The sequence below is a fragment of the Eubalaena glacialis genome, chromosome 19, assembly GCF_028564815.1.
Source record: "Eubalaena glacialis isolate mEubGla1 chromosome 19, mEubGla1.1.hap2.+ XY, whole genome shotgun sequence".
Classification (NCBI taxonomy): Eukaryota; Metazoa; Chordata; class Mammalia; order Artiodactyla; family Balaenidae; genus Eubalaena; species Eubalaena glacialis.
This window is the reverse complement of record NC_083734.1, coordinates 57,401,928-57,428,103: the sequence shown is the minus strand read 5'-3', so window position 1 is coordinate 57,428,103 and position 26,176 is coordinate 57,401,928. Positions and strand designations below refer to the sequence as shown.

Genomic DNA, 26,176 nt, shown 5'->3' with positions numbered 1-26,176 from the left:
AGGCGCTTGGGGTTCCCAGGCTGGGTCTCCAGCCCCTGCCGGGACCGTGCATCTGGGCTATCGAGAGGCACCTTTCTAATTCTTGTGGTCCTTGTTTGCAGGCCCAGGAGAGTCACCTCCATTGACCTTCCCTCTCTACTTCTGAGCAGAGAGATGCTTCCTTCAGGGTCTGCTCAGCTCCAGGCAGGACAAACGTGGTGGGGAGGGGGACAAGCACAGAGAAGGCGCCGATTTCCTCCTCCTGTCACGTGTCCCGGCTGCTCGGAGGCAGGATCCCGTCTGCCTGTATTATTTCAAAGTTCCATTGTTCTGCCCTCACTCGGGGGTTCAGGATGCTGTGGGCTGTCGTTTGCTCTACAACAAAGCCTTTCTCTTGTGAGATGCTGAGAAAGCCTATTGTGGGAGCAAAAGGTCAGGTAGCAACAGAGGGACCCTTCAGTTTAAACATTTTATTCCTCACCCCCCAAAAGAATTCATCACCCAAGGTGTTTAAACTTTGAAGAGAATCTTCAAGGAAGAAAAATGGCTTCTCTTGTTTGTTTCCCCATCTGGGTCTGTCTTTCTAGGAAAGCACTGTGTCTTGGAGCCCAGGTCCTGGTTAGGTAGGGCCAGATCGAGCCTGTCCCCTGGATGGAGGGACCCACGGGCTGGGCGGGTAGTGGGAGCCTCCGCTGTCCATCCTCCGTCTGGACCACAGCCTCATGACTCTTCAGGGCTGGGGGTGGCGCCCGTGGGGCACTCATTCAAGGCCAAGCTCTTCTCCTCCAGAGTTTGAGGCAGAGGGTTTACCTCTCTGGCTTCCTCCCACCCGAGGCCAGACTCAGAAGCCCCGCCCCTCCCCAGGTGTCTGGAACCACCCAGAAGATGAAGGTGGACCTCGAGCAGCACCTGGCCCGGCTCAGTGAGATCTTTGCCACCCGGGGAGATTACCTCCAGACGCTGAAGTTCATGCAGCAGATGGCGGGCAACGTCATTGTGCAGTTGGCAGGGGTGCCCGTGCGGACAGAGGTCACCGAGGAGCTGACCGAACTGGCCAACCAGACTGGCTACGTGGAGTACTACCGGTGAGGGGCCCCGGGGAGGGGTGATGGGGCTGCACCAGCTTCCTTCATCCAAGCCAGCGTCTTGGGGCTTGGGCTGGGAAGTGCCACCAGAAGGTCTTAATAAGCCTTAATGACTGAAATCCCTAGGGCATGAGAGCTGGTGGGGGCCGAGCGGTGGGCATGTAGTACAGCCTGCTTGTACAGGCAGGCGCTGGGCCCCCGGGAGGAGCAGTGGTGTGCCCAGATCTCAGCGCAGGAGGCTGGACCTGGCCTCCCACCCCGCACACAGCAGCGGGCTCCTCCGGGACCAGCATCCTCTGTGGCTGGCGCTGGGTGAAGTGCTGGTGGTTTATGGGTTCCTCACCTGCCCGGGTTTCTGGGACAGGGTTCCCTGCACCTGCATTCTCAGCCACAGAGGTGCAGGGGGTCGGGGAGATGGCAGACTCTTTGCCTCCCCCCGATGGCAGCTGCTTAGCAAGCTCAGAGATGCCTCCAGCCTGAGTGATGTGGGCTGCGGGGCACCACCCCACCTTTGCCATATCAGGTATGCAGGTTCATACCTGTGTCATCGAGCCTTTGGGGTTTCATTTACGTCTCCCCTGCCTCCCCATCACCCAAACCCCATCCCAGGTGAAGGCACTGGACACAGGCCAGCTGACCAGGGACCGGCTGCCCTCCCTCCACGCACAGGGTCTGGTGAAGGTCACTCTGGGGACAACCAAGAAAGGAGACGGCAGTCCCGGCTTTGGGGGGCTCCCAGCCGAAGGGTGACACCCACTCATGGCATACACGTCCTTGCGCACCCAGGGCAGGGCTCCTGGCACGGAGGCAGTGCTGGGGAGCAATGGATACAGGAGCCCTGAAGAGCAAGTATCCGCTCTTTGGATGCCCCTCCCGCCCCGCCTCCCCCCCGAATTTGTTGCCTCCCCTTCAAGCCATTAGCAAAGGTCAGAGTTTTTACCACAACATTGCACAGTTTACTCTGGATTCATTTCCTCTTTATGAGAAAGCCCCATCGCAGGCTGAACTGACCCAGAGAAAATGCTTCTGGTGGCCTCTGGCCAGAGACCTCCCCATCCAGGGCTCTCCCTTCCCCGGGGTAGGAGGTGGCCGGGCCCTGACCAGGGGAAGCTCATGAGGCCCCCCGGCCCTGGACAGCGCTTCTCGTCCCTCCCCTCCCCGCCCATCCAGCCCCTGCCTTTCCAGATGTCACCAATGCAGCTTCCCACCAGATTTTTTTTTGCTCACATGCAAAAGCACCTTTCTCCCAAGTGACCGAAAAGAAACTGCCAACTCTAAGGACTGCCAACTCACTGACTTGTGACCCAATACAGTGGCATCTGATTAGTCCTGTGACATGAGGGACAGTCATTGCCTGAACCTCCTAAATCTTTTTGTCATGGAAAGTAGGTATCCGTTTTGACCCTGCCATTCTCTCTGAGTGGACCTAACCTGGGGCCATGTACACTGAAGGGCCTAATGCGGGCATTTTGAGAATGACTATGGTGAAATAAGTCAGAATGTTTGTATCAACCGGGACTTATGTTTAAGATGATTTTATAAAAAAATGGGGTAAGTGTGGTGACCGCTGCACAGTATCTATTTCAATGTGGGTGACTGAGAGCACCCCCTGGAGCCCCCATCCCCAACTTGCACCCCTTGTTCAGGTCTAGTTCAAGGTTAGCACCTGTGGCTCCTGAACGCTAGTGATGTTCTGTCCCTTCCCCTCATCTGCTGTTTGCTCCCGCCTCTTGCCTGAGCTGCCCTAAAACAAAAGCCTTATTTTATTCTTCATGACCTAACCAGCCTTAGGGGCTGAGTCTCCTTTGGGCGGCCTCCTCATCTTTGCTTTCCAAATGGCTCTAGAGCACAGCCATCCAGCTAAGCTAATTCTTTTTAGTACTTTTACACAAGGCCTGGCTAAGTATTGGAGGCAATTAAAAAGCCACGAGACTCCTCTCGGGAGATTTACAAAGGGTGTAACAGCAAGCGCATCAACACCGGATATGGGAGGAGCTGAGAGAGTAGGGGCCTGAGCTGCTCCTGCGAGAGCCAAGTTCTTGGTTAGAAACACATCCCCAGGTCATCCCCGGGCTCCTCTGGGAAAATGCATCCGCCTCGCAGAGCTGTTTCCAGGAACCCTTTACTACACAAGGAGGCGTGGATGCCTTGAAACACAGTCATTGTGGAGAGTCGGTTAGAAGCAGTCCTAACTGATTTCCTGCTAATGTGCAGAGGAGAGGAGAGAGAGGTAACAAGAAACATTTAGGTTGGAAACGTGAAACCAAGACTTTGACAGGCGCCTGGTGGCTGGCTCTGTTTTTTGTAGGAAGGCTCCGAGACATGGAGAGTCTGGAATTCCTGGGCCAGGCTCTTCTACCATGGGCCTCAATTTAACGATCTGTAGAACGAGGTTCTTTTTTTTTTAAATTTATTTAATTTATTTTATTTTTGGCTGCGTTGGGTCTTCGTTGCTGCGTGCAGGCTTTCTCTAGTTGCGGCGAGTGGGGGCTACTCTTCCTTGCGGCGTGCGGGCTTCTTATTGCGGTGGCTTCTCTTGTGGCGGAGCACGGGCTCTAGGCACGTGGGCTTCAGTAGCTGTGGCGCGCGGACTCAGTAGTTGTGGCGCGCGGACTCAGTAGTTGTGGCGCACGGGCTTAGTTGCTCCGCGGCATGTGGGATCTTCCCGGACCAGGGCTCGAACCCGTGTCCCCTGCGTTGGCAGGCGGATTCTTAACCACCGCGTCACCAGGGAAGCCCTGTAGAATGAGATTCTAATGCTAGATGTTCCTGAGGTTCTTTCAAGCTCCGACTCTGATTCTAAGAAGGCTGGCTCTTGGTGGCCTTGTCCTAGTGGAGGGCGGGGCAGGCTCTGCACTTCCCCAGAGCCACTAGATCCATTCCTGGGAGCTCCAGAGACTACAGTGGCTGCCCCGGCTCCGGCTCCGCTCCAGGCAGGGAATCGAGGATTTTGATTAGTCCCCTTTTTGAGGCGTTTAGCCTCCATTCGTAAAGGGGGAAGGAACCTCGTTTGGCTGCCAGGCGGCCTCCAGCGTGCTGTCCCCCACTTGGAGCTTCTTTGTCACTTTCTTCCAGCTCCACTCCACTCCCTACCCACACTCCAGGCTCTTTCTTACCCTCCTTGTGGTATTAGTGAAGCAGAAAACCTTTGCTGGAGAGAAGTCAACGAATTTACTTGGCTTCTGCATCAGGAGACATAATGATCAGAAGACTCCCCTCTTCTGGGACTAGGAGAAGCCCCTTCTCTCTGCTCCCTGCCTTCTCCGGCCACCAGTTCCCAACGCTCACATTGGTCCCCCAGCGCAGGGCCGATGGAAGTGGCTGCTCAGCGAGGCTGGAGCTGAGCTGTGAGGGCACCTTGGAATCCTGTTTGGAAGGGAACGAACCAGGGCGCTTTGCTTGGGATCTTCTCAACGCCCTTGGACTTGGGTACCCTGGGCTCTGCAGCCCGTGCTTTGCAGAAGCAGAAAAGCAGGGACCCCGGAATCCCTCTGCCTTTCTTTGTTTCCCTTTTCATTTAGTGAGCAGTTAATCCTCACAGAATTCCGGCCTCCTTCACAGGTTTGCAAACTGAGGCTCAAGGGGGAGGGGCGGGTGCAACTTGCCAAGTTCTCCAGCTGGTGTGTGACCGCCTTTCCCCATCACCTCAGCCCTGGGTGGGCAGCAAAAGGCCAGAGGAGTAAGAGGCTGGGAGACCTGGAGGTTCTTGGTGCCCTGGGATGGCCTGGCCTGGGCTCCCTTGCCCCACCCGAGCTCCTGATGGTCTGGGGCTGAACCCACTCATCCGAGAATCCCCTGGCGCTAAACTCGGTGCCTGGCACAAAAGGTGCTTGAAATCAAAACCTAATCAAAAGGATATATGTATATGTATAACGGAATCATTGTGCTGTACACCTGAAACCAACATTGTAAGTCAACTACGTATACTCCAGGACTTCCCTGACGGTCCAGTGGTTAAGACTCCGCGCTTCCACTGCAGGGGGCGTGGGTTCGATCCCTGGTCGGGGAGCTAAGATCCCACAAGCCGCCGGGTGTGGCCAAAAAAGAAAGAAAAAAAACTATACTCCAATATAAAATAAAAATTAAATTAAAAAAAATAAAATAAGCTACAAGGATATATTGTACAATGTAGCCAATATTTTATAATAACTATAAACGGAGTATCACCTTCAAAACTTGTGAGCCACTGTATTGTACACCTGTAACTTATGTAATATTGTACAGCAACTATACTTCAATTTTTTCAAAAAAGTTTAAAAAAAAGGAAAAAAAAGTAAATGAAAGGAGAAATGTATTTCCTCGGTTGCACCAGCCATGTTTCACATTCTCGTGGCCACACGTGGGTAGTGGCAGAGAGAGTAGACAGTGCAGAGGTGGTCCACTTCCATCACTGCAGAAAGTTCAGGGGACCGTGCTGGTTCAGACCTTCAGCCGGGGCAGGGGAAGGTGACTCCTCTGTCCGGACAGAAGCGGGTGCAGCTCCTGGAGCCCAGAGGAGCTGTCGGCCGTGCACACTGGGTTCTCCTGTCCGGGGCAGGGGCGCCCCCTGGTCTAGTTTGCTTAGCCACTGGCTGTGGGCGGTTTGTATCACGAAGGGTCCAGCGGGCCTGGGGCAGTGGTCCAGGCCTCCCTGGTGGGCCCCAGGTGGGCAGTTCTGCCCTGCTCCCCCTGACCATCCCTTCCCGTCTGCTCAGGTGGCTCTCCTACCTCCTGTTCTTTGTCCTGGACCTGGTCCTTTGCCTTCTCGCCTGCCTGGGACTGGCCAAGAGCTCCAGGTGCCTCCTGGCCTCGTGAGTAGCCCCGCCTCTGGGCCTGGGACAGGAGCTGGCCAAGGGTGTGGGGTGACAGTGCCACCATCAGAGAGATGAGGGCCTGGCAGGGCTGGGAGGATGTAGTGGGGGCAGCAGCCACCAACTCACCATCTGGACACCAAGCCAGCTCCAGGCTTTCTTCCACGTGTCCCCTCCCTCCTGGGCCTGACTGCTGAGCAGCTGAGGCATTAGAGCCACTCGTCTCCTCAGCTTGCGCCCTCACTGCCGTGTCGCTTCGGCTCGGGGACCTGTGCCCCAGGCATCGGTCCATATCCGTCTGCCGGCAGTCAGCGGGGCGATGTCAGGGCAGGGGCTGAGGCTGCCCTCAGGGCCACCGCAGGAGTCTGGGGGTCGGGGGGACAAGGTCGTAGCCGAGAGGAAGGGCGCTGAAGGTTGGCGGGGTGACAGCCATCACGGGGTCCCCCGCCTGCCGGCCTTGGCCTGGATCCCACCGGCAGCTGCCTCTCTCCTAGGGTGCTGTGCTGTGGGGTGCTGGCCCTGCTCCTCAGCTGGACGTCCCTGGCCGCTGACACTGCTGTGGCAGTGGTGAGTTGGGGGGCCTGGGGGTGCTGGGTGGTCTGACCAGGTGGACCGTCTGTCTGGTGGTGCACCGATGTGTCCCGTCCAGCGTCCCCGGGGCAGGGCCACCTGCCAGTCTCATTCCCTAACCTAGAACCCCAGAGTCTCAGGACTTAAAGGGGCTGGGCTCATCTGTGCCAGCCCCCTCCCCCTTCAGATGGGGACACAGGCCCCGGGGAAAGGAAGGGGCTTGCCCAGGGTCACGAGGCATTTGGGGGCAGAGCCAAGATGAGACCCCTGAAGCCTGATCCCTTTCCCGCCCCGCTGGCCCATTCCCAGCCACGGCTTGTGAGGACGGGCACAGATGACCAGGTGCCTTCTCTCTGGGTATAAAGAGCTAACCAGGTCTGGTGGGTGTGGGCGGGGTTCGAACCTCAGGCTGGAGGAGCCCTCCAGCTTCAGACACTCCTGGGCCGGCTTCCCCGGTGGCAGGAACGGGGAAGGTGGCGTTTCACCTGCTTCCCATCCCCTTGCCCTTGGACTCACACACACCATCCAAAACGCAGTGGTGTATGTTTCCTGATGGGGTGCCTCGAGATGTGAAAAAAACAAAAACAAGCGCGCGCACACACACAAGGTGGGTCAGGAGTGTAAGGGGGGGAAGCTTCCTATACAGGTATGTTTGGTCTTTAATAGACCTAATGCTCTAGAGAAGCTGTGTGCGTGTCATTCATTCATTCGTTCGTTCAGCTGATGTTTGGTTGTGGGCACTCAATGGTGCAGGTGCCTGGGGATGCAGAAACAGGAGGGCGTGATGTTTGCTCTTGACTAAGTCGCAGCCCGCAGAAGAAAGACATGTAGGCAGATCATTGCCATTCCATGTGAATCGATACATGGTGGTGCACGGTGTGTGTGTGTGTGTGTGTGTGTGTGTGTGTGTGTGTGGCACAGGGGGAAGGAGGTACCAAGGGATTTCCGGGAACCCCTAGCTGTCTTAAGGGCCACAAAGTAGCCCCGTGACCTGCATCCGTTCTGCCCTTTCAACCTGGGGAGAAAAGAAAAGGGCTCACTGGAACCCCTCTACCCAAATGCGTGCCTGGCCCAGTGACTTGGGGGCTGGCTGGTGGCTCTGGCCTTGGCCACTTTGCATCCATGAGGCCCCCAAAATGAGTAGACCCTGGTGCAGCTTGGCTCAGAGTAGCTTTGGGCAAAGCTTGTCCGGAAGGGGGAGGAGGTGGGCATCTCCTGTTTTGTCTCCCCTCCCCCCATTCAGTGTCCACTTTGGGCAGGAGGGCGCACTGGACAGGCAGGAGCCTACATCCCCAGGGCTGAGGCCGCTCCAGATACAGGCAAGAGCAGAGTAGGAGAGCGCTGGTCATGCTCAAATGCATCCTGCCATCATCTGGAGCTGGGTGGGCTGTACATGGTCTGGAGGGAGCGGCTGCTGGCTGGAGCCCCTCGCACAGCTGCCTGGCGACAGCCTCTCCTCCAGGGACAAGCGTGGGCGCAGGGAAGCTTGCATCTGGTGGGCCCTTCCCCCGTCTGCCTTCTCAAAGCAGCGATGGCCTCCAGCTGGCCACCGCGGGCTGCCTTTTGGGAGACAAGCGGGGACTTCAGCTCCCAGCTGAGGGCCCCGGGATGCCAGGGAGCTGGAGAGAAAGGCCATTTCCCTAATTCGATTAGTCAGGCCCTTGTGTGAGAGAGAGAGGGGGTGAGGGAGTGAATGGGGCTTTGATGGGGCTGCACATCCTGCTGCATTTTAATAGGAAATGGGGGGAGAAGGAGCGAGGCCCGCAAAGGCTATTGTGGGGAGCTTTTGTGTGGCCACTGCCCCTGTTCTCTGAGCCTGTTTTTTGGGGGTGTTTTTGTTTTTGAGATCTGTGGGACCAGAGCTCCAACACTGCCTTCCCACTGCAGGGGTGGCCTCACCCCCTGCCTTCCCCGTCCCCGAAAAGGGCCTCCATGAGACAGGAGCGTTGCCCCTAAGAATGTGATGCGGAGGGAGCTGGGAGCTGGGGAGCTGAGCCTTATCTGCTCGACCACCCCCTGTGCAGTCAGGAGTGTAAGGCAGAGGTGAAGGGTGAGGGGCAGAGAGGAGAGAAGGCGCCCAAGGAGAAGGAAGCGGGAGAAGTGGATTCCGGGAGAGGAAGGAGGAAAGGGTCACCCAGGTGCTTTGGCCGCAGGGCACCACTGACTGAGCCGAGGGCTCCCTGGGAATCGGCCACGGAGGGACGGCGGGCCCACCTCACTGGGCCCTAACCCAGTGAGGGCTTTTTTTTTTAATATTTCATATAATAAGCTTATTTTAATAGTGCAAAAAATAATCTGCTTCCAATCAATAAAGGAAAAACTTCCAAAGAATTTTATAAAAATAGCCAATACTTTGAACAAATAGAAAAGCAAATAACTAGGTAAATATTACAATTATATGCTCCAAGCCCAAGGAGCCTGGCCTCTGGAAGCCCCCTGGCTGGGTCCTCATCCCCTCCCCTCCTCCCCAGCAGGGGGCCCTGGGAACATAACTGAAGTTCCCCAGGCCTCTGGTCTCCTTGTCTCCTCTTGTGTAAAATGGGGAGAACAACAGTCACCTCGAAGGGTTGTTGTTGGGACGAGATGGGTTGGTTGACCCCTGGGAGGCACATAGTAAGGGTCCATTGCTTTACTGCACATTTACTACCTTTCTAGGAGGGTCACAGGGTGACTTCAACTGTGCTCGGCGCCCCCGCCCCCGCCCCCACCCCCATCCCCATCCCCGTTGCGTGAAGAAAGCACACGCGTGCACACGCACATACGGGCCCTTGTCTTCACCGATAGGAAGGCTGAATCCTCACTGAGGGTCTGAAGAGCAGGCCTGGCCTGAGGAGGGGGGGTGAGGGGCGCATCCCTGGTGGAGCCTCTGCCAGCGGCCTCCTGTTCTTTGGATCCCAAACTTGTTGGGGGTGACCCAGACCAAGATGGCGGCCTTGCTCTTCATGTTTCCCAAGGCCCCCCCATCCCCCTGCTTGGCTCTGGCTCCCCTCTCTCTGCCACTCCTGTAAGGGGGGTGAGGGTGCACCCCTGGGCCCGCTGGTGCAGCAGCTCTGATTTATAATAATAAACCAGTCTGATGATGGACCCTAGTGATTTGAGTATAAAACGGTTCTCCCAGGGTCCTGAGGCATGTGGTTGTGTGAGCATGTATATGTGTGCATGTGTGCGTGTACAGATGTGGCTCTGTGGGAGCTCTGTATCTGGAGGGGCATTTGATTCCCCAATCCCACCCAGACACACACTTTCTAGACCGTAAGTGCCATAGTACAGCTTGCCACTGTGTCTCATGCCTAGAACATCGTGTGGCACCTAGTAGGTACTCAATAAATATTTGTCAACTCGGTGAATGAATGAGCGATGCTCCAGCATTGCCCCCTGAGGCAGCCCTTCCTGAAGGAGGACAGGGCACGGGCAGGAAAGGGCCGTGGAGAGGAGTCCCCGGCTTGGAGAGCACGCACTGGAGCCGGGGTGCCCCTAGGAACGGGCCAGAGGACCAGAGCTTCCCCTGGCAGCTCTGAAAGGTGGAAGTCCCCCCTCTACCGCAGTGTCCCACTGCACGCCCCAGGCCAGATCTGGGGAGGGCGTGGCTCAGAGGATGGCCTCCTTGCTGCTGCCTCTTCCAGGGCCCAGACGTGCTTCCACTCAGCCCTGTGGGCCCTTGGTGGTCACCTAGCCAGGCCGCACTGCCGTGTCCCAGTCCCCCAGCGCGGCAGTGGCAGAGCCTGGAACCCGTGTCCTCTCAGCCCCGTGCTCTTCCTGGTCCCCCATCTCATCATGACAGGACCTGCACCCAAAAGCTCAAAGATGGATTCAGCATCAATGTAGTTCTTTAGAAAGAGATTCTGAAGGAGGCTTCATAGATGGACAGCCGCAGAGCGGGGGTGGACTTGGTAACAGCAAGACAAAAAATAAAACAGAGATGAGCAAATAAGGCCATGGTGCAAATAACTCTCCAAAACTCATCCCGCAGCTTACCCTGGACCCAGGTCCATCCCAGAAGAGGCATTTGGAAGTAAGAGTTAACAGTAGTGCCTGCTGTTGGCCACTTTTCTGAGTACTTTATGTAGATTAATTCATTAGGTGAATAGCGTTTTTCTCTCCATGTGACTGACGAGGCCGCTGAGACACAGGATAAGGCATTTGTCTGTAAAGTTACAGAGCTGGGCGGGGGCAGAGCCAAGATTCGAGTGCAGGGAGGATGGCTGTTGACTGTTCTGGCCCACCGAGGTCTGAGCTGTGGGGTCCCCGTGCCTGGGGCCAAGGGCACTTGGTTCCTCCCAGGGCCCCGGTGTGTGACTTTCCTCCACCCCTCCCGTCTCTCCCCCGGCTCAGGGCACCGGCGACTTCTGTGCGGCTCCCGACGCCTTCATCCTGAACATCACGGAGGGCCAGCTCCGCACAGGTAACAAGCTCTCGGGCCTCTGTGGTCAGAGCCACTCAGGATGCTCAGTCCAGGCCCGTGGTCAGCCAGACTGTGCCTCTACTTACCGCTTTCAGCACTGTAGTCACCCAGTGCCTCCCACCCCTGTACTTCAGGTCCAGCTGGACCACTGGGTCATTTCTTAGAAGCTACCTCCTTTGGGAGCTCGGGTACCGGCTTGGCCGCTGAGGATGGATGAGCACCTGGTCACATGTGAGCGCCTGCCTGACCCAGTGTCTTTGCCTTGCAGAGGTGACCCGTTACTACCTGTATTGCAGTCAGAGTACAAGCAGCCCCTTCCAGCAGGTACGGCCCGCCCAGCCCAGCCCTCCCCCTGCCCCCAGCCCCCTCGGTGGTCAGCTCGCTCCCTCTTGACCCCAAGCCCCAGCACTGACCAATAAGGTGGCAGTGGCTGGATGTTCTTTGCTTCTTTGGGGTCCTCTGCAGGGGACAGTGCTCTTGGTCAGCGGGCATGCCCATCCGTCACCCTGGATGCTGGTTACCAGGCAGAGGCTGTGCAGTAGATCTGGGTTGGGGCCCAAGATTCTGCGTTTCTCACAAGCCCCCAGGGCAAGGCTGTCCCAGCAGGACATTTAGAGTAGCAGGAAGCAAGAGAATGGTGTGGCTCTCGAGAAGCCTGAGGGCTGAGGGGAAGACCTCCTGTAAGCAGGAAGGGCCAGGATCCGGGAAGCGACTGCGGCTGCAGACGGGGGAGGGGCTGCCGGGGAATCAGGCAGCTGGGGGGGCTCCTGGGAATCGAAGCTCATGCGGGACCTCGGTGTCTCCTGGCCCAGGCACTGACCGTCTTCCAGCGCTCGCTGACCAGCATGCAGATCCAGGTGACGGGATTGCTGCAGTTTGCTGTCCCGCTCTTCCCCACAGCAGAGGTAAGGTGGCCGGCCACCTCCCACAGGGCCGGGCTTCGGAGACCAGGCTATGGAAAGAAAGTGCTCCCTCCCGGCAGTCTAGCCGCTTCCTTTGGCTTTAAAGGCCTCTCTGCACAAGCCGCGGTTTGCGGTTTTATCCACAAGCCCTGCCCCCAGCGCTCATGCTCTGCCTCTGCGTCTGTCTGCATGTTCGCCTCTTTCTTTCTTCCGGCTTCAGAAAGATCTGCTCAGAATCCAGCTCCTGTTGAATTCATCCGAATCCAGCCTCCACCAGCTGATGGCCATGTTGGATTGCCGGGGGCTGCACAAGGTGCCGGGGTGGCCCTGGGGGCGCGGGTGGAAGGCGGTGGGGGGGCACCCCAGCAGGCCACATCTTCCCAGAGAGAAGGCTGCCGAGGCTGGGAGAGTGATTGCCTGGGCTCCCTTCAGGCTCAGGGAATGGGGTAGAAGAGGTGCCTGGCTTCTGGATTCTCTCCAGTAGCCCAGCCGGGGAGCCTCAGTGAAAGGTACCAGGGGGTGCGGGTAGGAGAGTTGGATCCGTTTACCTCTAGAACGCTGGGGGGCCCTGAGCTGTATGAGGGAGGCTGTTCCCCGTTGCCCAGACTCCCAGCCATGTGGTCCACCTGACCAATTCCTGAATTGCAAGTGGACATCCCATTCTCATTGCCAGGGTCATCTCTAGGAGTTTGGAATATCGGACGATCATGCAGGGAACACACTGGGAGTATGTGAGGCCATGTCGATGGCTTTCACATCCCGTGTGGATTTCGAGCAAATATTCGTAATAATGTTCACAGCTGCCATTTACTGAGTCCTTGGTTCTGTGTTCAGCCTTGTTCTGTGCAGTTTATATCCAACATGTCATTGAGTCCTCACAGTTTTACTGTGAGATACATGTTATTTTATGGGAAATTTTATAGATAAGCAACATGTGTGTGTGTGTCTATGTATGTGGATGGATAGATGGATAGATAGATAGGCAGATAGATAGATGTATCTATCTGCCTATCTATCTATCTATATGTATACCTAAAAAGTAGCTTACCAAAGATCCCAGAGCTATCAATTCAAGGGCTTGGGTTTCCGACCCCAGCAGTCTGACTTCACAGCTGAGAACGTGGGAGCCGCCCCAGTACCCTCCCTCCCCTTCCACATCCAATCCCTCAGCAAGTCCTCACAACTATAGTCTCAGATATATCCTGCTCTGTCCACTTCTCTCTCCCTCCACAGGTCCCGCCTTGGTCCGAGCGCCCTCCCGCTCCCCTGGGTGACAACCGTGACCTCCCAACCGGTCCCCACTTTTCTCCTGCCCCCTTACCTTTCATATATGGCAGCCAGGGAGCCAGAGCGGTCTTTTAAAAATGAATAGGATCACATCCCTCCCATCCCCAAACCTGCCCATGGCTTCCCATCACCTTGTGTAAAATTCAAACTCCTCGCCTGTCCTGCGAGGCCCAGCATGACCTGGTGCCATCTCACCCGTCCCCTGCTGGCCTTTTTCCTCTTTCCTGAACACACCAAGCTTGTCTGCTTTGCCTCAGGTGCTCAAGGCACACTCCACTCCTTGCCATCCTCGCCTCAGATTAAATGCCCCCCGCCCCCTGGCTCCCCAACCCCGCAAGTTCATCTGTCCTGTTCAGAGCCCAGCACACAGTAGGTATTCAGCAAAGGCTTGTAGAGAGAACCCGAGAAGCCCCATAGTGTCAGGGTCCCGAGTGTGGACCCTGAGTGGCTGTTCAAGGTGCTTGGGATGGGGGAGGGGCAGAGATCCCGAGTCCAGGCTGGGGGAGAGGGGCTTTCAGAGACCAGCTCAGACCCCAGGCTGTGTCCCACTCCCCCTCCAGCTATGTGTCCCTCTTCCTCCGCCAGGACTACCTGGACGCCCTCACTGGCATCTGCTACGACGGCCTCAAGGGCCTGCTGTACCTCGGCCTCTTCTCCCTCCTGGCCGCCCTCGCCTTCTCCACCATGATCTGCATGGGGCCAGGGGCCTGGAAGCACTTTGCCACCAGGTGGGCTGCCTGGGCGGCTTCCTGGGGGAGGAGGCGGGAGGCTCAGCTCTGTGACTGAACCGAGAGCTGATAACCTGGGATGGAGAAGGGCAGCAGGGGGACCAGGCATTCAGCCCCAACAGGCTGGCTGGATTTCTGCCCAAGCGTCCCTGAAAGTCCAGACAGAACCCCAAGAGGAGGTTGGAGGGGGCCAGGGCAGGAGCAGGGCCAAGGATGGTGACAGCGTCATGCCACAGCCTGGCATCCTTTGCTTATCCCCTCTTCCTCTGCAGGACTTTGTGGTGTGATGCTGCTGCTGGGAGGGGTGCCTCAGAATACCAGAAGGACATATTGTAGCACCAGGGCACCTATAGTCTCGTTGAGGAGATAGACAGAGACAAGATGGTATTTCAGTGTCTTGAGAGTAGATCAGAAAAGGAAGCAGGGTAGGGAGGGTCCGTGTGCCTGTGGTCAGCATGGTGGACTGCCTGGAGGAGGTGGATGTGCAGTTGGGCATGGAGCAGAATAATACCAGAGAACCTCAAGGAGACACCTGTGGCCAGAGGGAGAGTCCTGGGAGGAAAGATTGGGAAGCGGGCCAGGACCCCACTGCCTGGAGCCTCCCTCGCCCCTCACAGCTGGCCATGTCCTACGTGTCATTCCAGGGATAGAGACTACGACGACATCGACGATGACCCCTTCAACCCCCAGGCCCGGCGCATCGCCGCCCACCACCCCCGTCGCGGGCAGCTTCGCAGCTTCTGCAGCTACAGCAGCGGCCTGGGCAGCCAGACCAGCCTGCAGCCCCCGGCCCAGACTATCTCCAATGCCCCCGTCTCGGAGTACATGTACGGCAGGGCTCCCAGGGCCTCCCCGGTACCTCCCCCGACACATCGGGCTGGATCTGCGGGCAGCACGTTTGGGTCCAGAGAGCCGGGTGGGGAGGAGGCATCCGAGGCCAGCGCGGTCCCCTCGCTGCAGCCGGGATGCCAGGTGGGAAGGCCCCCGGGGAGCATCTAGTGCTGGAGGAAGAGCCCCTGCAGGTGTCAGGTCTTTTGCCTCAAGCTTGCAGGGCAGGTTGAAGGCCCGAGAAGCTGCCTTTCTCCAGGCCACACTGCTCCTGGCACCATCACCCCATCTGCTCCTCCCCAGGCCTCCCTGTCTTCCTGCCCTCACTCCCTCCCGTCCATCCGTGGTCCTCTTCCATCTCCCATCTGCACACCCCCGGGACCCTCCTGTAGAAATCTGAGCAGACACCCCCCACCCCACCTCCCCAGCCCGAGCACCCCCCGCTCCTTTCGGCCCAGCAGGAACCAAGCTGTGCTCCTCGGTGGGAACCCACGCTACGAGAATGTGCCGCTCATTGGACGAGGCTCCCCTCCGCCCACGGTAACCTGGGCTCCCGGGGCAAAGGCACTGCCCTTGTGGGGAGGGGGGAATAATTGAGGAAAAAAACCTCCTGCAGACCCAGTGACTCCCCGCCACAGAGGTAGAAAGGAATGAAACAGTTTTGTTACCAGATAAGCATTAAACCAGACTGCCATGCACATCGCAGGCTGTCTGCTAAGGGGATTGTAAAGTCAGAGCTCATCCTACACAGCCAGGCAGATAGATGCACCGCATTCCAGACCTGTCCTCAAGATAAACGGTTCCCGTCCGCCAACAATAGGACTCGGCAGCACCATTTGTCACACTGGTTCATCCTAAATCCACCTGGTAATCGTGTGGCCATCAGGGCTCACTAACTGCCAGGGAGATGGGGGACAGTCTTCCTGATGCCACCATTTCAGAGATGGCTCCCAGCCCCGGAAGAAAACGTGCCTGGATTGTAAAACTGCTGAGAGCCTTCGTTGGCCTTTAAAAAGGTTTATACACCTCTCAAAGGGACATAGGAGTAATTTATGATGATCAGCTTTCTAAAGGAAATGCTGCTCAAAGAAGCATTTCTTTCCCTTTTTGCACCGGGGAAATTTTTTCTTTTTAGATTTACGTTTACCTTGACACCCTGGGCTAGAGGGTCAGGGGCCCCTGTGGTGGCAGGTCTGGGAGGGCTAATACCAGACCTGCCTGCCCCAAACCCCCCCCACCGCAGCTCCTGATGTCCCCAGGCTGTGCCCAAGTGGGGTCCGCACTTCCCACCCACCCTCCACCCCAGCCAGGGGACCTAGACGCAACATCAGGGTGTGAGGGGTGGGCCGGCTGTCTGCCCCTGGAGAAGTATTAGGGTCGCCTCATACTACTGGCTGAGACAGAGCTGCAAATAGAGACAGCTGAGGTTCAAAAACATAGACTCCACTCTTTCACCGCCATGGCCCAGGTTCCATCCCTGGTCGGGGGACTACGATCCTGCAAGCATCGTGGCACGGCCAAAAGAGAAAAAAAAACAGACTCCAGTACCAAATGCCTGGGTTCCAATGCCAGCTCATTGCTTATGACCTCTGTGGCCTTGGGCGAGTACTTTACCTTTCTGTGCCTCAGTTTCCCCATCTGTAGAATGGGGATGTAATAGCACACCACATAGGTGGTTGGAGCATTGGAGAAACTGATCCTTACGAAAGCATGTTTGTGTGATGCAGTAAGTGCCGTAAGACTGAGCCGCCTATTTATTTTACCCCCTCCTTCTGCTGTCACTCAAGCTTCCTCCCACCCCACCTCCTCCACGGAGGCGTGGCCTTTGTAAGAAAGAGGGGGCTCTAAGACCAGGTTGAAGTCTACATTCTTGAGCCAGGGGTCTGTCGGGGAAGGAGCCCCTGCCTTCACTGGGCTGGGCGAGGTGTTTCACCTGCCCCATCCAAGTAGTTTGGAAGGAGCCGTCCAGCTGGTGAGCTAGGAGCCCTGGACCCCCAAGGACGGGGGAACTAATGAAATAGACCTTGGCCCTGAGAACCACGATGTTCACGTGCACTCAGGGAATCCAGCGAGTGCTCCTGGGGAAAACCACAGTGCCGGACCCCGGAAAGAGAGATGGGGACCCAGCCCCCATCTTCAGGACGTGGATAGTCTGCAGGGGCTGGGGGGAGAGACTCAGAAAGCTGTTGTAATAAGTGCCATACGGTGCTTTAGGACCTAGAGGGAGGAACTGCTCCTTCGGGGTCTAAGGAGGTGACATTTGAGCCTTACCTTGGAGCACTGGGTCTCACCCAGGAGGGCGTTTGCTCCCCCAGGGGACATTTGGCTATGTCTTGAGGCATCTTTGGTTGTCACACCTGGGGGGGTCGCTGGTACTGGCATCTAGTGGGTGGAGGCCAGGGGTGCTGCTGAGCACAGGGCACCGCCCACCACACAGGATGATCGGCCCCAAATGTGTGCAGTGTCGTGCCCAGACCGACCCTCTGGCTCTCCCCACCTTGCTGGGTTTTGCCCAGAGCGCCTCCCTGCTGTCCTTTTACAAACAGCACTAGACCCAGGCCTTGCCCTTGCTCCCTGGGGGCCTGAGGCAGGGAGAGCGGCTGGTCCAAGCCTGCTTCCAGAGTTGGCACCTTTGAAATCCCAAGCTGGCTTCTCTCTAAACCAGAAGCCTCTTGGGTTCCTTTTTTCCTCCCGCCAGCTGCTGTGGCCCCAGGAATGCAGATTGATTTTAATATTAATCTCAGTACAACATAATTAGGGGAGATCCGCTGCTGTGAAAAATAAATTACTCAAGGCACTGGGATGCCAAATAAAAATGAATTTCGGATTACCTTCTGTTTTGAAAGATCCAGGCCACTCTCCCTGACATTAGCAGAGATAATCAAGAACTGACCTTATTTGCAAGGACAAGGACAGACTAAACCTTCCCGCGCTATAATTGAGACCAGCCCAGAAACTGCAGTTGCTTTGGCAGAGCTGACTGTCCTGCCCTACCCAGCTCCACCTGCCCCAGAGATGACCCCCCTCCCCTCCTACCATGCAAGAGGCATGAAGAGACAGCTGAGCCTGCTGACCAAGGAAGCCACAGCGTGGAGGATACGGACGTGAGCCCCAATAAAGAGGACACAGCTGACCGCTCCCCACTCTCCCCCTGCACCTGCTCTAAATATTATTCATCAGTACCCAGTGCATTCGGTGTACGGAAAATCCCTCCCCCTGCCAGCTCCATCTCTGGGACACTGGGGATTTCACTAAGGTGGGTGATATCAAGCCAGGCCATCGGAACCTACAGCCTCTTCCCTCGGCTAGAAATGTGTTTTCCCTTAGCTCTGCTTTCTAGGAATCACCTCCTGTCTTTCCAGGCACCGTATCCTGGGCCCGATGGACAAAAATGACCCAGGCACTTGTTTAAAAATACCAGGCCAGGGACTTCACTGCAGACGTAGCCCGGGTGAACCTCGTCATCAAGTTTGGAAAATACTGCTTCAAGGAGGAGGGTCTCACTCTTGAACATCCATCACCTGGAGGACTCAGGACAACACAGGCCGCTGGGCCCACCCTGCTTCTGATTCAGAATATCTGGGGCGGGGCTCGGGGGTTTGCATGTCTGACCTGTTCCCAGGTAAAGCCTGAAGCCTGCTCAGGGGCAGGCTTCCTCATTCGGCGTACCAACACTTTGAGCCAGGTCACTGTGTGTCACGGGAGCTGTCCTGTGCACTGCCGGAGGTTTAGCTGCGTCCCTGGCCTCCACCCACGCGATGCCAGTAGCATCCCCACTCCATAGCCCCCAGCCATGACAACTGAAAATCCCTCCAGACATTAACCAGATGTCCCTGGGCAGGGGCAAAATTGCCCCTGGTTGAGACCCACTGGGTTAAGGAGTCTCAGGCCCCTACTCCCTGCTCCCCAGCTGGAAACCTTCGTCCATCTCTGGTGTGAACGGCCTAGACCTGGACCCCGGAAACATCCCTAGCGCTAGGAGACAGTCAGGGTCCTGTGGACCATTGCTACTTGCAGTTAGCTGCCCAGCAGCACCTGGAGCTTGTTAGAAATGCAGAATCTCAGGTCCTACGTGTGATGTGAGATGTGCTAACCTAAGAAGCCGCATCTCTACTTCCGAGCAGAGGCTGGCTAACATCTCCTGTGAATGAACGCTTAAACTTTGTGTTTCTCCAACTTGGCTGCACTTGGAAGAACTTACAAAAAAATACTGGTGGCACTTTATTTTTTTTTTTCTGTAAGATAATTATAGTCTCATTTTTCTCACATCAAAAGGAGAAAACAACTTATCTCTCCTGTCCTAACCCTTAATGAGCAATTTGCCAGCGAATTTAAATGAATTTATCTTGTAATATAATCACCCTGACGATCTTAGATCGTTCCAGTAGTGTCAAGCTTGTTTTACGAACTAGGACACTGAGTCTAAGAGGGTTAATGTGAATTGCTGAGCTACACAGCTAGTAATAATGATGATAATAAGCAATAATGGTGATAACATTTATTGAGCACCTGCTATTAAGCTGACTCAGACATCGTCACTTTTATCTAGTAGTAGCAGATTCTGAGCTGCTTGATTTGCTCTCCACCTCCTCACTTGTCTTAGGCAGGGTCCCAGGACCCAGGAGATATGTACCCACCTGCATGCAGGTGTAGCCCACAGCACGACTCTCCCAGCTTTACGGAGGGATTTGCTTTTGCATTCCTCGATGGCCGTCGGTCAAGGAGGAGCCTAATGGGTCACTTGCCAGTGCTGGTGGTGGCACTTTAAAAGGCTTAATTTTATGTTATGTGTGTTTTATCACGTCAAAAAAATACTGGTGGGTGTGGCCTAGGTTTCAGGATGCTTTTAGACCCACCCCCGCCCCTGCAGTGTCTCTGATGCACAGCCAAGTTTGAGAACCCCTGTGTTAGGGGTCTTGCCTGCTTTATATCATTCCATCCTTTCAGTGGAAAAGCTGAGTGCTCTTAGGTCCATTGTGCAGGTGGGGAAACGGAGGCCTGGAGTGACTGGAGAACCTCCGCCGAGGTCATGGGATGAGCAAGGTGCACAGCTGGGATTTGAACCTGGCTCTCTGAGTCAGTGGGCCTGTGCCCTCAGCCTGCTCACTAGGCGGGCTCCTAAGCACACTGGTGCATTAGGGTGGCTGGTCGGTGTGTGCGTCTTGAGTTTGAGGCTGGGACCCAGATGTCCTGATGGCCCCAGGGTTGGAAGCATCAGCAAACACGAAGCCTGCCCAGGCCACTCGACTCTCCTCTGATAAGCCCCACGAGGCCTTGACATTGAAACTTGGTGCCCGGCCGCTGTGGCTGGCCCAGCTCGCACTTCCTCAGAAGTTCCAGCATTTTTGCTAGTGCGGTGTCTGGTTTAACGGGTGATGTGTGACCCTGTTCTGACTGTCCCCTCCCCTCTCTCCCACAGTACTCTCCCAGCATGAGGGCCACCTACCTGTCCGTGGCAGATGAACACCTGAGGCCCTATGGGAATGAGTTTCCAGCCTAACACACTTTCGGGAGTTCCTGCCTCCTTGATCCGTTTTGGTTTTTAACTAAGGCAAATGCAAACGTGTTTCTTTCATAGAAACCAAAGGCATCTAGAGACTGTGCGTGGACCTGCAGGATTGGAAGGCTCCTGCTGGCGCAAGGGAGTGGCTGAGATTCAGGGAGAATCGGCCTGGGGTTGGCTGAGATTCCCAGGCACAGAAGACCCATGACTTGGACCAGCCTCTCCCTCCTTTGACCTCCCCTCCACACCGGAAATGCCCTCCAGGTGCTTGGCCGTCCCTAAGCTGGGAGCCTGGCTCAGTTTGCCCCTGCATCCCACCCTCACCAGGTGGTGAATGACAGTGAGGAGGGACCGGGTCAGGCTTGAGGGTCCCCTTGCCTGGACTGTGCCTCCTCCTGGCTGCTCGGATGGGTGCCATTTCCCCACAGGTAAAGGTGGAAGGGCTGATCAGGAGATGACATCCCTGATGAGACCAGACACTGTCCAAATCAGTCTCCCGGGGCCAGGTAGACTCTTCCTGTGCCACCAGGGGAAGGCATTGGCAGGCTCTGCATAGGAGGCTGGGGGACCAGAGCCTCGTGCCTGGTGGGCTTCCAGGTGGCAGGGGTGGGCCTGTCTTTCTGTAACCCTCTGTCGCCTCACCTCCATTCCAGAATCGCTGCTGTGAGTTTGCTCACTGCAGATAGGGACAGTCTCAGGTATTCACAGACACTTTGAAAGCAATTCTAACTCTTTTTTGCCAGTGTTTTAAAGATTTTGATTATCCAAAGAATTGAAACTCACAGCACAGCCGGTTTTTACTATAGATGTAGGGTTCATCCCTCCCACCTGATTTGTCTACCAAAATAAAGATCAGTGAGACATCCTGTCCCAAGATGCTGATTGATGGGGATGTGGGTTCATCCCACCCCGAGGGAGGCATTGTGAGAGAACAAAGTCTCTAAGAGGCAAGTCTGAACATGAACAGAGTCTGGTCCAGGAGACTGGCTGAATGCCCAGGTCAACTCTCCCCTCCCTTTTGTCTTCAGGAAAGTTTGTCATAAAAGGTTTTAGCAGAATGGGCTGACTGTGTCTTGATGTGAAGACAGGTGTCTTCCCTACCTCTCCCACCATCCCCTCCCCACCCCATTGTCCCCCAGCCCCTGACCTACACCTGCTGGGAGCTTGTAGACCAGGAGGAGATAATGACCCACCATCCTTCCCGCTGAGGATCCAGGGTTAGGGTCTTTGGTGCTTCCAACCTCCTGCCGACGAAGAGTGCGTGGCCCGGGAGCCTCCGCAGCCCTGCATACCGAAGCAGGGGCGCTGGGTAGTGTGGCTGTGGACAAGGGCTCCATTTCCATTTTGGAAGCGCCTCCTTCTGGTCAGAACACTGACAGCAGAGTGGTTCTCAGCCCCCAGCCAAGCCTCCACGACAGCGGGGCCACGGGGCCGCCGGGACTCTGTCTCCCCCACTCACCTGTACATACGTGCACCACGAACCCACCTTCGTGAGGCCCTGTCACGTGCAGACAGGACTTGGCGACATCAGGGTGATGCTTCTTAACACTCGTTGTTGGCGACTAGAGTTGTTTTTAATGCATGTAAAACTAAACTAGAATCCCTTGGGTGGTTCCTGAAGGGGCCATGTGGGCACACCTCTGCTTGATACATGTGTGCCCTCACCTGGGGGAGAAATAAACCACTGGTACTAAAATGCACACTGTCTCCAACTTCTTCAACTTTGGGAATGACGAGGGTACCTGACAGCACCTTCTGGCTGGGTTATGCGCGGGGAGGGCTCCAGAGCAGGTTTCAGTATGAAGGATTGAAAGGGCTATTGAATGCATGTCACAGGGCCTCTCCGGTGGGTGACCTTGCTGCTCTTCGGGACCAAGGACAGGCCTTTCTGCTCGAGTCTCCAAAGTTCCCTTTAAAGGTCATCGCTTCTAAGGTTGCTGATAATGAGTGGCATTTATTGAGTATCTCCAGTGTACCAAGGACTGTCCCAAGTATTCATTAATTGTTAAACCTCATAATAACCTTATGAGGTCATTTTGTAAATAAAAGAACAGAGGTGCAGAGAGAGAGTAAGGACTTAGTTGGAGCTGAGACAGGCTGGGACCTGGGACCCTTTGCTGCAGTGCTTGAGACAGGCTGGGACCTGGGACCCTTTGCTGCAGTGCTTGCACCTGGACACACGTCTCCTCAAGCAACAAAATACAAAGAAACTATAAGGGACTAAAAATAACTGCGTGCCTGTGCAGTTGGGGCAAATTCTGGACAACAAGACCCCCAAAAACCCAACCGCCACTTCTGAGGAGCTGGGACCAAAAACGGTGTCAGGAGCAAAAGCAGGGCACTGCGCATGCCCCCTGCACACAGCATCACCCGTGGGGTGGGCAGACCACCTCAGCCACCCTTCCAGCCGGACCCCCGGACACACCCCCACCCTCACCGCATATAAGGAACCAGCTCTCCCCCCTCTTCGGGGAGCGAGCAAGGGAAACTGTTACCTGTTTTCGCTCTCTCCTGCTGCAGCAGAGGCCCCAATAAAGCCTGGCCTGAATTTCTTGTCTGACCTCTAATCAATTTCTACTGGTTGGGTAAGGCCAAGAACCCTGGTCGATAACAGAGAGAGTGTCAGAGCCAGGAGTGTGTAACCCAGAGCCCCGGCTGGGCACCTCTGTGCCATTACATGGGCTTGGGGCGGGTGTCGTGTGGTGGGCCACCTCTCCCAGCTTTGCAGCGGGGCCTTGCTGCATTCTCTTCCTAAACTCCTCACCTCCACGGGGTGCTTCTCTGGGCCTGGGCGCCTGGGAGGCACGGCGCCTTTCCAGCTTTCTTTGCAGCATCTCATTTGTCTGCTGAACACCCGGGCCAGCCTGGGAGGGCTGGACAGGCCGACCCCAGCTCCCCGCCCATGGGCCTCAGCTACTGTTGACTTCCATGCAGCAGCTGTGCTCCCAGAATCAACCGCGTTTCAAGCCTTTGCCGGGAACAGGCGTGTGTTTGAGGCTGTCATTCACGCTTATCCCTATGGAGCGGCAGACGGAGTGGTCCCTTGTGCACTGTTGGCAGGAATGTGGAATGGCGCAGCTGCTGTGGATAACAGTATGGAGGTTCTTCAAAAAAATTAAAACTTGGGACTTCCCTGGTAGCGCAGTGGTTAAGAATCCGCCTGCCAAGGCAGGGGACACGGGTTCGAGCCCTGGTCCGGGAAGATCCCACATGCCGCGGAGCAGCTAAGCCCGTGAGCCACGACTACTGAGCCTGCGCTCTAGAGCCTGTGAGCCACAACTATTGAGCCCACGTGCCACAACTACTGAAGCCCACGCACCTAGAGCCCGTGCTCCACAACAAGAGAAGCCACCGCAATGAGAAGCCCGCGCACCGCAACGAAGAGTAGCCCCCGCTCGCTGCAACTAGAGAAGGCCCACGTGCAGCAACGAAGACCCAATGCAGCCAAAAATGAAAATAAATAAATAAATAATAAATTTTTTAAAAAATTAAAAATGGTTAAATTCTATTAAGTAAATAGAATTACCATATGATCCAGCAATTCCATTTCCCAAAAGAATTGAAAGCATGGTCTCAATATTTGTACCCCCATGTTCATAGCACCATTAGTCACAATAGTAAAAAGTGGAAGCAACCCTAGAGTCCATCAATAGATGAATGGGTAAACAAAATGCACTCTATCCATACAACGGAATATCACTCAGTCTCAAAAAGGAAGGAAATCCTGACACTTGCTACAACATGAATGAACCATGAAGACATTATGCCCAAGTGAAATAAGCCAATTACAAAAAAGAAACAAATACTGTGTGATTCCACTTCTACGATGTACTTAGAGTAGTCGAAATCATAGAGACAGAAAGTAGGATTGTGCTTGCCAGGAGCTGGAGGAGGGGCGTGGGGTCTTATTGATTAACGGGAGCATAGTCTCAGATTTGCATGATGAAAACAGCTCTGGAGATGGATGGTGGTGACAGTTGCATAACAATATGAATGTACTTAATACCACTGAACTGTGCACTTAAAAATGGTTAAGGTGGTAGATTTTATGTGTACTTGACCACAATAAAGAATTGGAAGAAGAGATTGGGGGGACAGCAGTGCAGTGGATTGCGGACTGGCCTTAGGGATGTCCAGGGCCAGGGGCCGCTCTCAGCAAAGAATTTCAGTTGCCAATTCTGCTGTGATTGAGCAGAGATCTGAGAGACCCTGCATTTTTAAAACTGGATCCTTGTGCCTACTTCTAATTATATGCTCTATTGCTGGCTTGCCAGGGTGGCTGAGACGGGCTTGCACATGTGTGCCACCTGTCTTCCCAGTGAATACAGCCACATGTTGGTGGTTGGCAGCATGCAGGCTTTCTAAATCATCATCATAGCCTGTACTAAATCATTGCAATAATAGGAGAAAGGAGGTGGTAGTTTTCCTTTCAACTTTTCCCATTTCCCCCTTTTCCACCTCCTCTGCCTCACTTCCCTGCCCGGGGCATAACGTGTGTGTCGGGAGCCTCAGCTTCCCAAAGCTGAGGGTGGGGTGAGGAGGGCACCTGTGATCGCAGCCCCAACCAGCCAGGGCTCCAGGGTGGAACCGATCTTCTTGACGTTTTGTCCAGGTCTGATTCACATCTGACCACACAAAGCCGGTTCAGTGGGGCTTTCAGACGCTCCTGCACCCAGCCCCCATCACCCCCCTCGGCAGCCACCCTGAGGGACTCCTTGACTCAGAGAAACTGGTGGCGGGAGTCGAGGGGGTCGTTGATGGCAGCAGTCACTTATGGGCTCGCCTTTGGTTAGTGCAGTTGGGCAAAGTGCCATCTCAATGGCAATTTTGTTGCACCTGCCCGGTAGTGGTGAAAGCACATTTATGGAGGAGATGGGGAGCCTGAGGGAGGGAATGTTTGCTTTCTTCCTGTACTTTCACAAAACCCCCAGGAAGCTGGCCAGGTGCCTTAGACTGCCTCTCGGATCTCCCACAAACTGGCGCCAGCTGACCTTTGCAAATTCATCTCTCATTGTCCCCCTGCAGGGACTCCAGCCCCCCAAATGCCTTTCTTCCATGACAACCGCCCCTCCTTTGCTCACACTAGCCCCACCCTCCCCCCAATCTGGAATCCTCTCCCCACTCCTTCCCCCCTGCAGCTCATAACCGTTTTTCAAGGCTTGGTTCCAACCTCAAATGCCACTTCTTGGATGACACATGGTCCGCCCCACTCCAAATCTCCAGCGCCCATCCCTGAACTCCGATTAGATTCCCTGCCATCGGAGGTACAGAGCTGGCCTCCCTTCAGATGCCGGCTCTGCGGTCAGCTCCAGCCTGGGCACCCTGCCGCGTCAGCTCAGCTGGCCCTCCCAATTATGCTAAGTACTGCCACTGTCCCCTCCCTTTGCCAATGAGGATGGCTGAGTCAGAAAAGTAAAGCAACTAGCCCAAGGTCATGCGATTAGTGAATGGCCAAACTGGGATTCAAACCCATGTTTTCTAGCCCCAAATCCCCTTCTTTTAGTTCACATTATTTCCCCTCATTGCCTTAACCCATGAGAAATTCATTTTATTCATTCATTCATTCATCCATTCAATAAACAGCACATGTTTACAACGCGGCAACCAAGAGCTAAGCTGTGGAAACACCCAGTCCCTACTTTCCAGGAGTTTCCATTCCGGTGCTGTAGTCAGACTTAAGCTTATTATACAACGTGCAGGGAATATGGTGGCAGAAAGGAGGCTGGGGGTTATAATTCCCATGTAGCAGACGAGGAAGCTGAAGGAAGGGGTGGTAAAACGAGCCGCCGGATCACTAGCAAATAAATAGCAGAGCCCCAACCAGGGCGCAGGACCCGGAGGCGCGCTGAGAACAATTTGCATTTTCTCAGGATCTCGCCAAATGCATATTTGTAGACTCGGATAAGCGCCTTGGCAAAGACTCTACACACGTTTATCATTAAACGTGCTTGACTAACTTAGGAGAGCCCGGAAGCGCTTCCAACGTAGCGGGATGGTGGGGTCACGTGCTCCGGATCTCCTTCCGCGCAGCGCTGCGCAGCGCCGCCCCGCGTCCGGGGCCAGCCAGGGTTGCTAGGCAACGGGTAAACTCCAAGGCTCCGA

The 26,176-nt window shown here is 55.5% G+C and overlaps 1 protein-coding gene and 1 non-coding gene across 9 annotated transcripts in view; one reads left to right on the top strand and one right to left on the bottom strand.

Annotated features, from left to right (window-relative positions):
* The window catches only part of TTYH2 (tweety family member 2), a 39,972-nt gene extending 18,198 nt beyond the window's left edge, over positions 1-21,774 (top strand). For 2 of the 8 annotated variants that reach the window (XM_061175262.1, XM_061175255.1), the window contains exons 4-14: positions 844-1,064; positions 5,759-5,854; positions 6,349-6,421; positions 10,757-10,826; positions 11,095-11,150; positions 11,639-11,731; positions 11,949-12,041; positions 13,601-13,743; positions 14,388-14,570; positions 15,000-15,111; positions 19,991-21,774. In XM_061175262.1, coding sequence (XP_061031245.1) covers positions 844-1,064; positions 5,759-5,854; positions 6,349-6,421; positions 10,757-10,826; positions 11,095-11,150; positions 11,639-11,731; positions 11,949-12,041; positions 13,601-13,743; positions 14,388-14,570; positions 15,000-15,111; positions 19,991-20,071 — 1,221 coding nt within the window. In that variant the 3' untranslated portion in view covers positions 20,072-21,774. Of the gene's footprint in view, positions 1-843; positions 1,065-5,758; positions 5,855-6,348; positions 6,422-10,756; positions 10,827-11,094; positions 11,151-11,638; positions 11,732-11,948; positions 12,042-13,600; positions 13,744-14,387; positions 15,112-17,933; positions 18,834-19,990 lie in introns of those variants that run through there. The other 6 variants (XM_061175259.1, XM_061175258.1, XM_061175256.1 and 3 more) reach the window with 6 other exon arrangements.
* LOC133080997 (small nucleolar RNA SNORA35) lies at positions 19,197-19,324 on the bottom strand. Its single transcript, XR_009698674.1, has one exon. It is a non-coding gene; the product is annotated as a small nucleolar RNA SNORA35 (small nucleolar RNA).
* Positions 21,775-26,176: the final 4,402 nt, after the last annotated feature.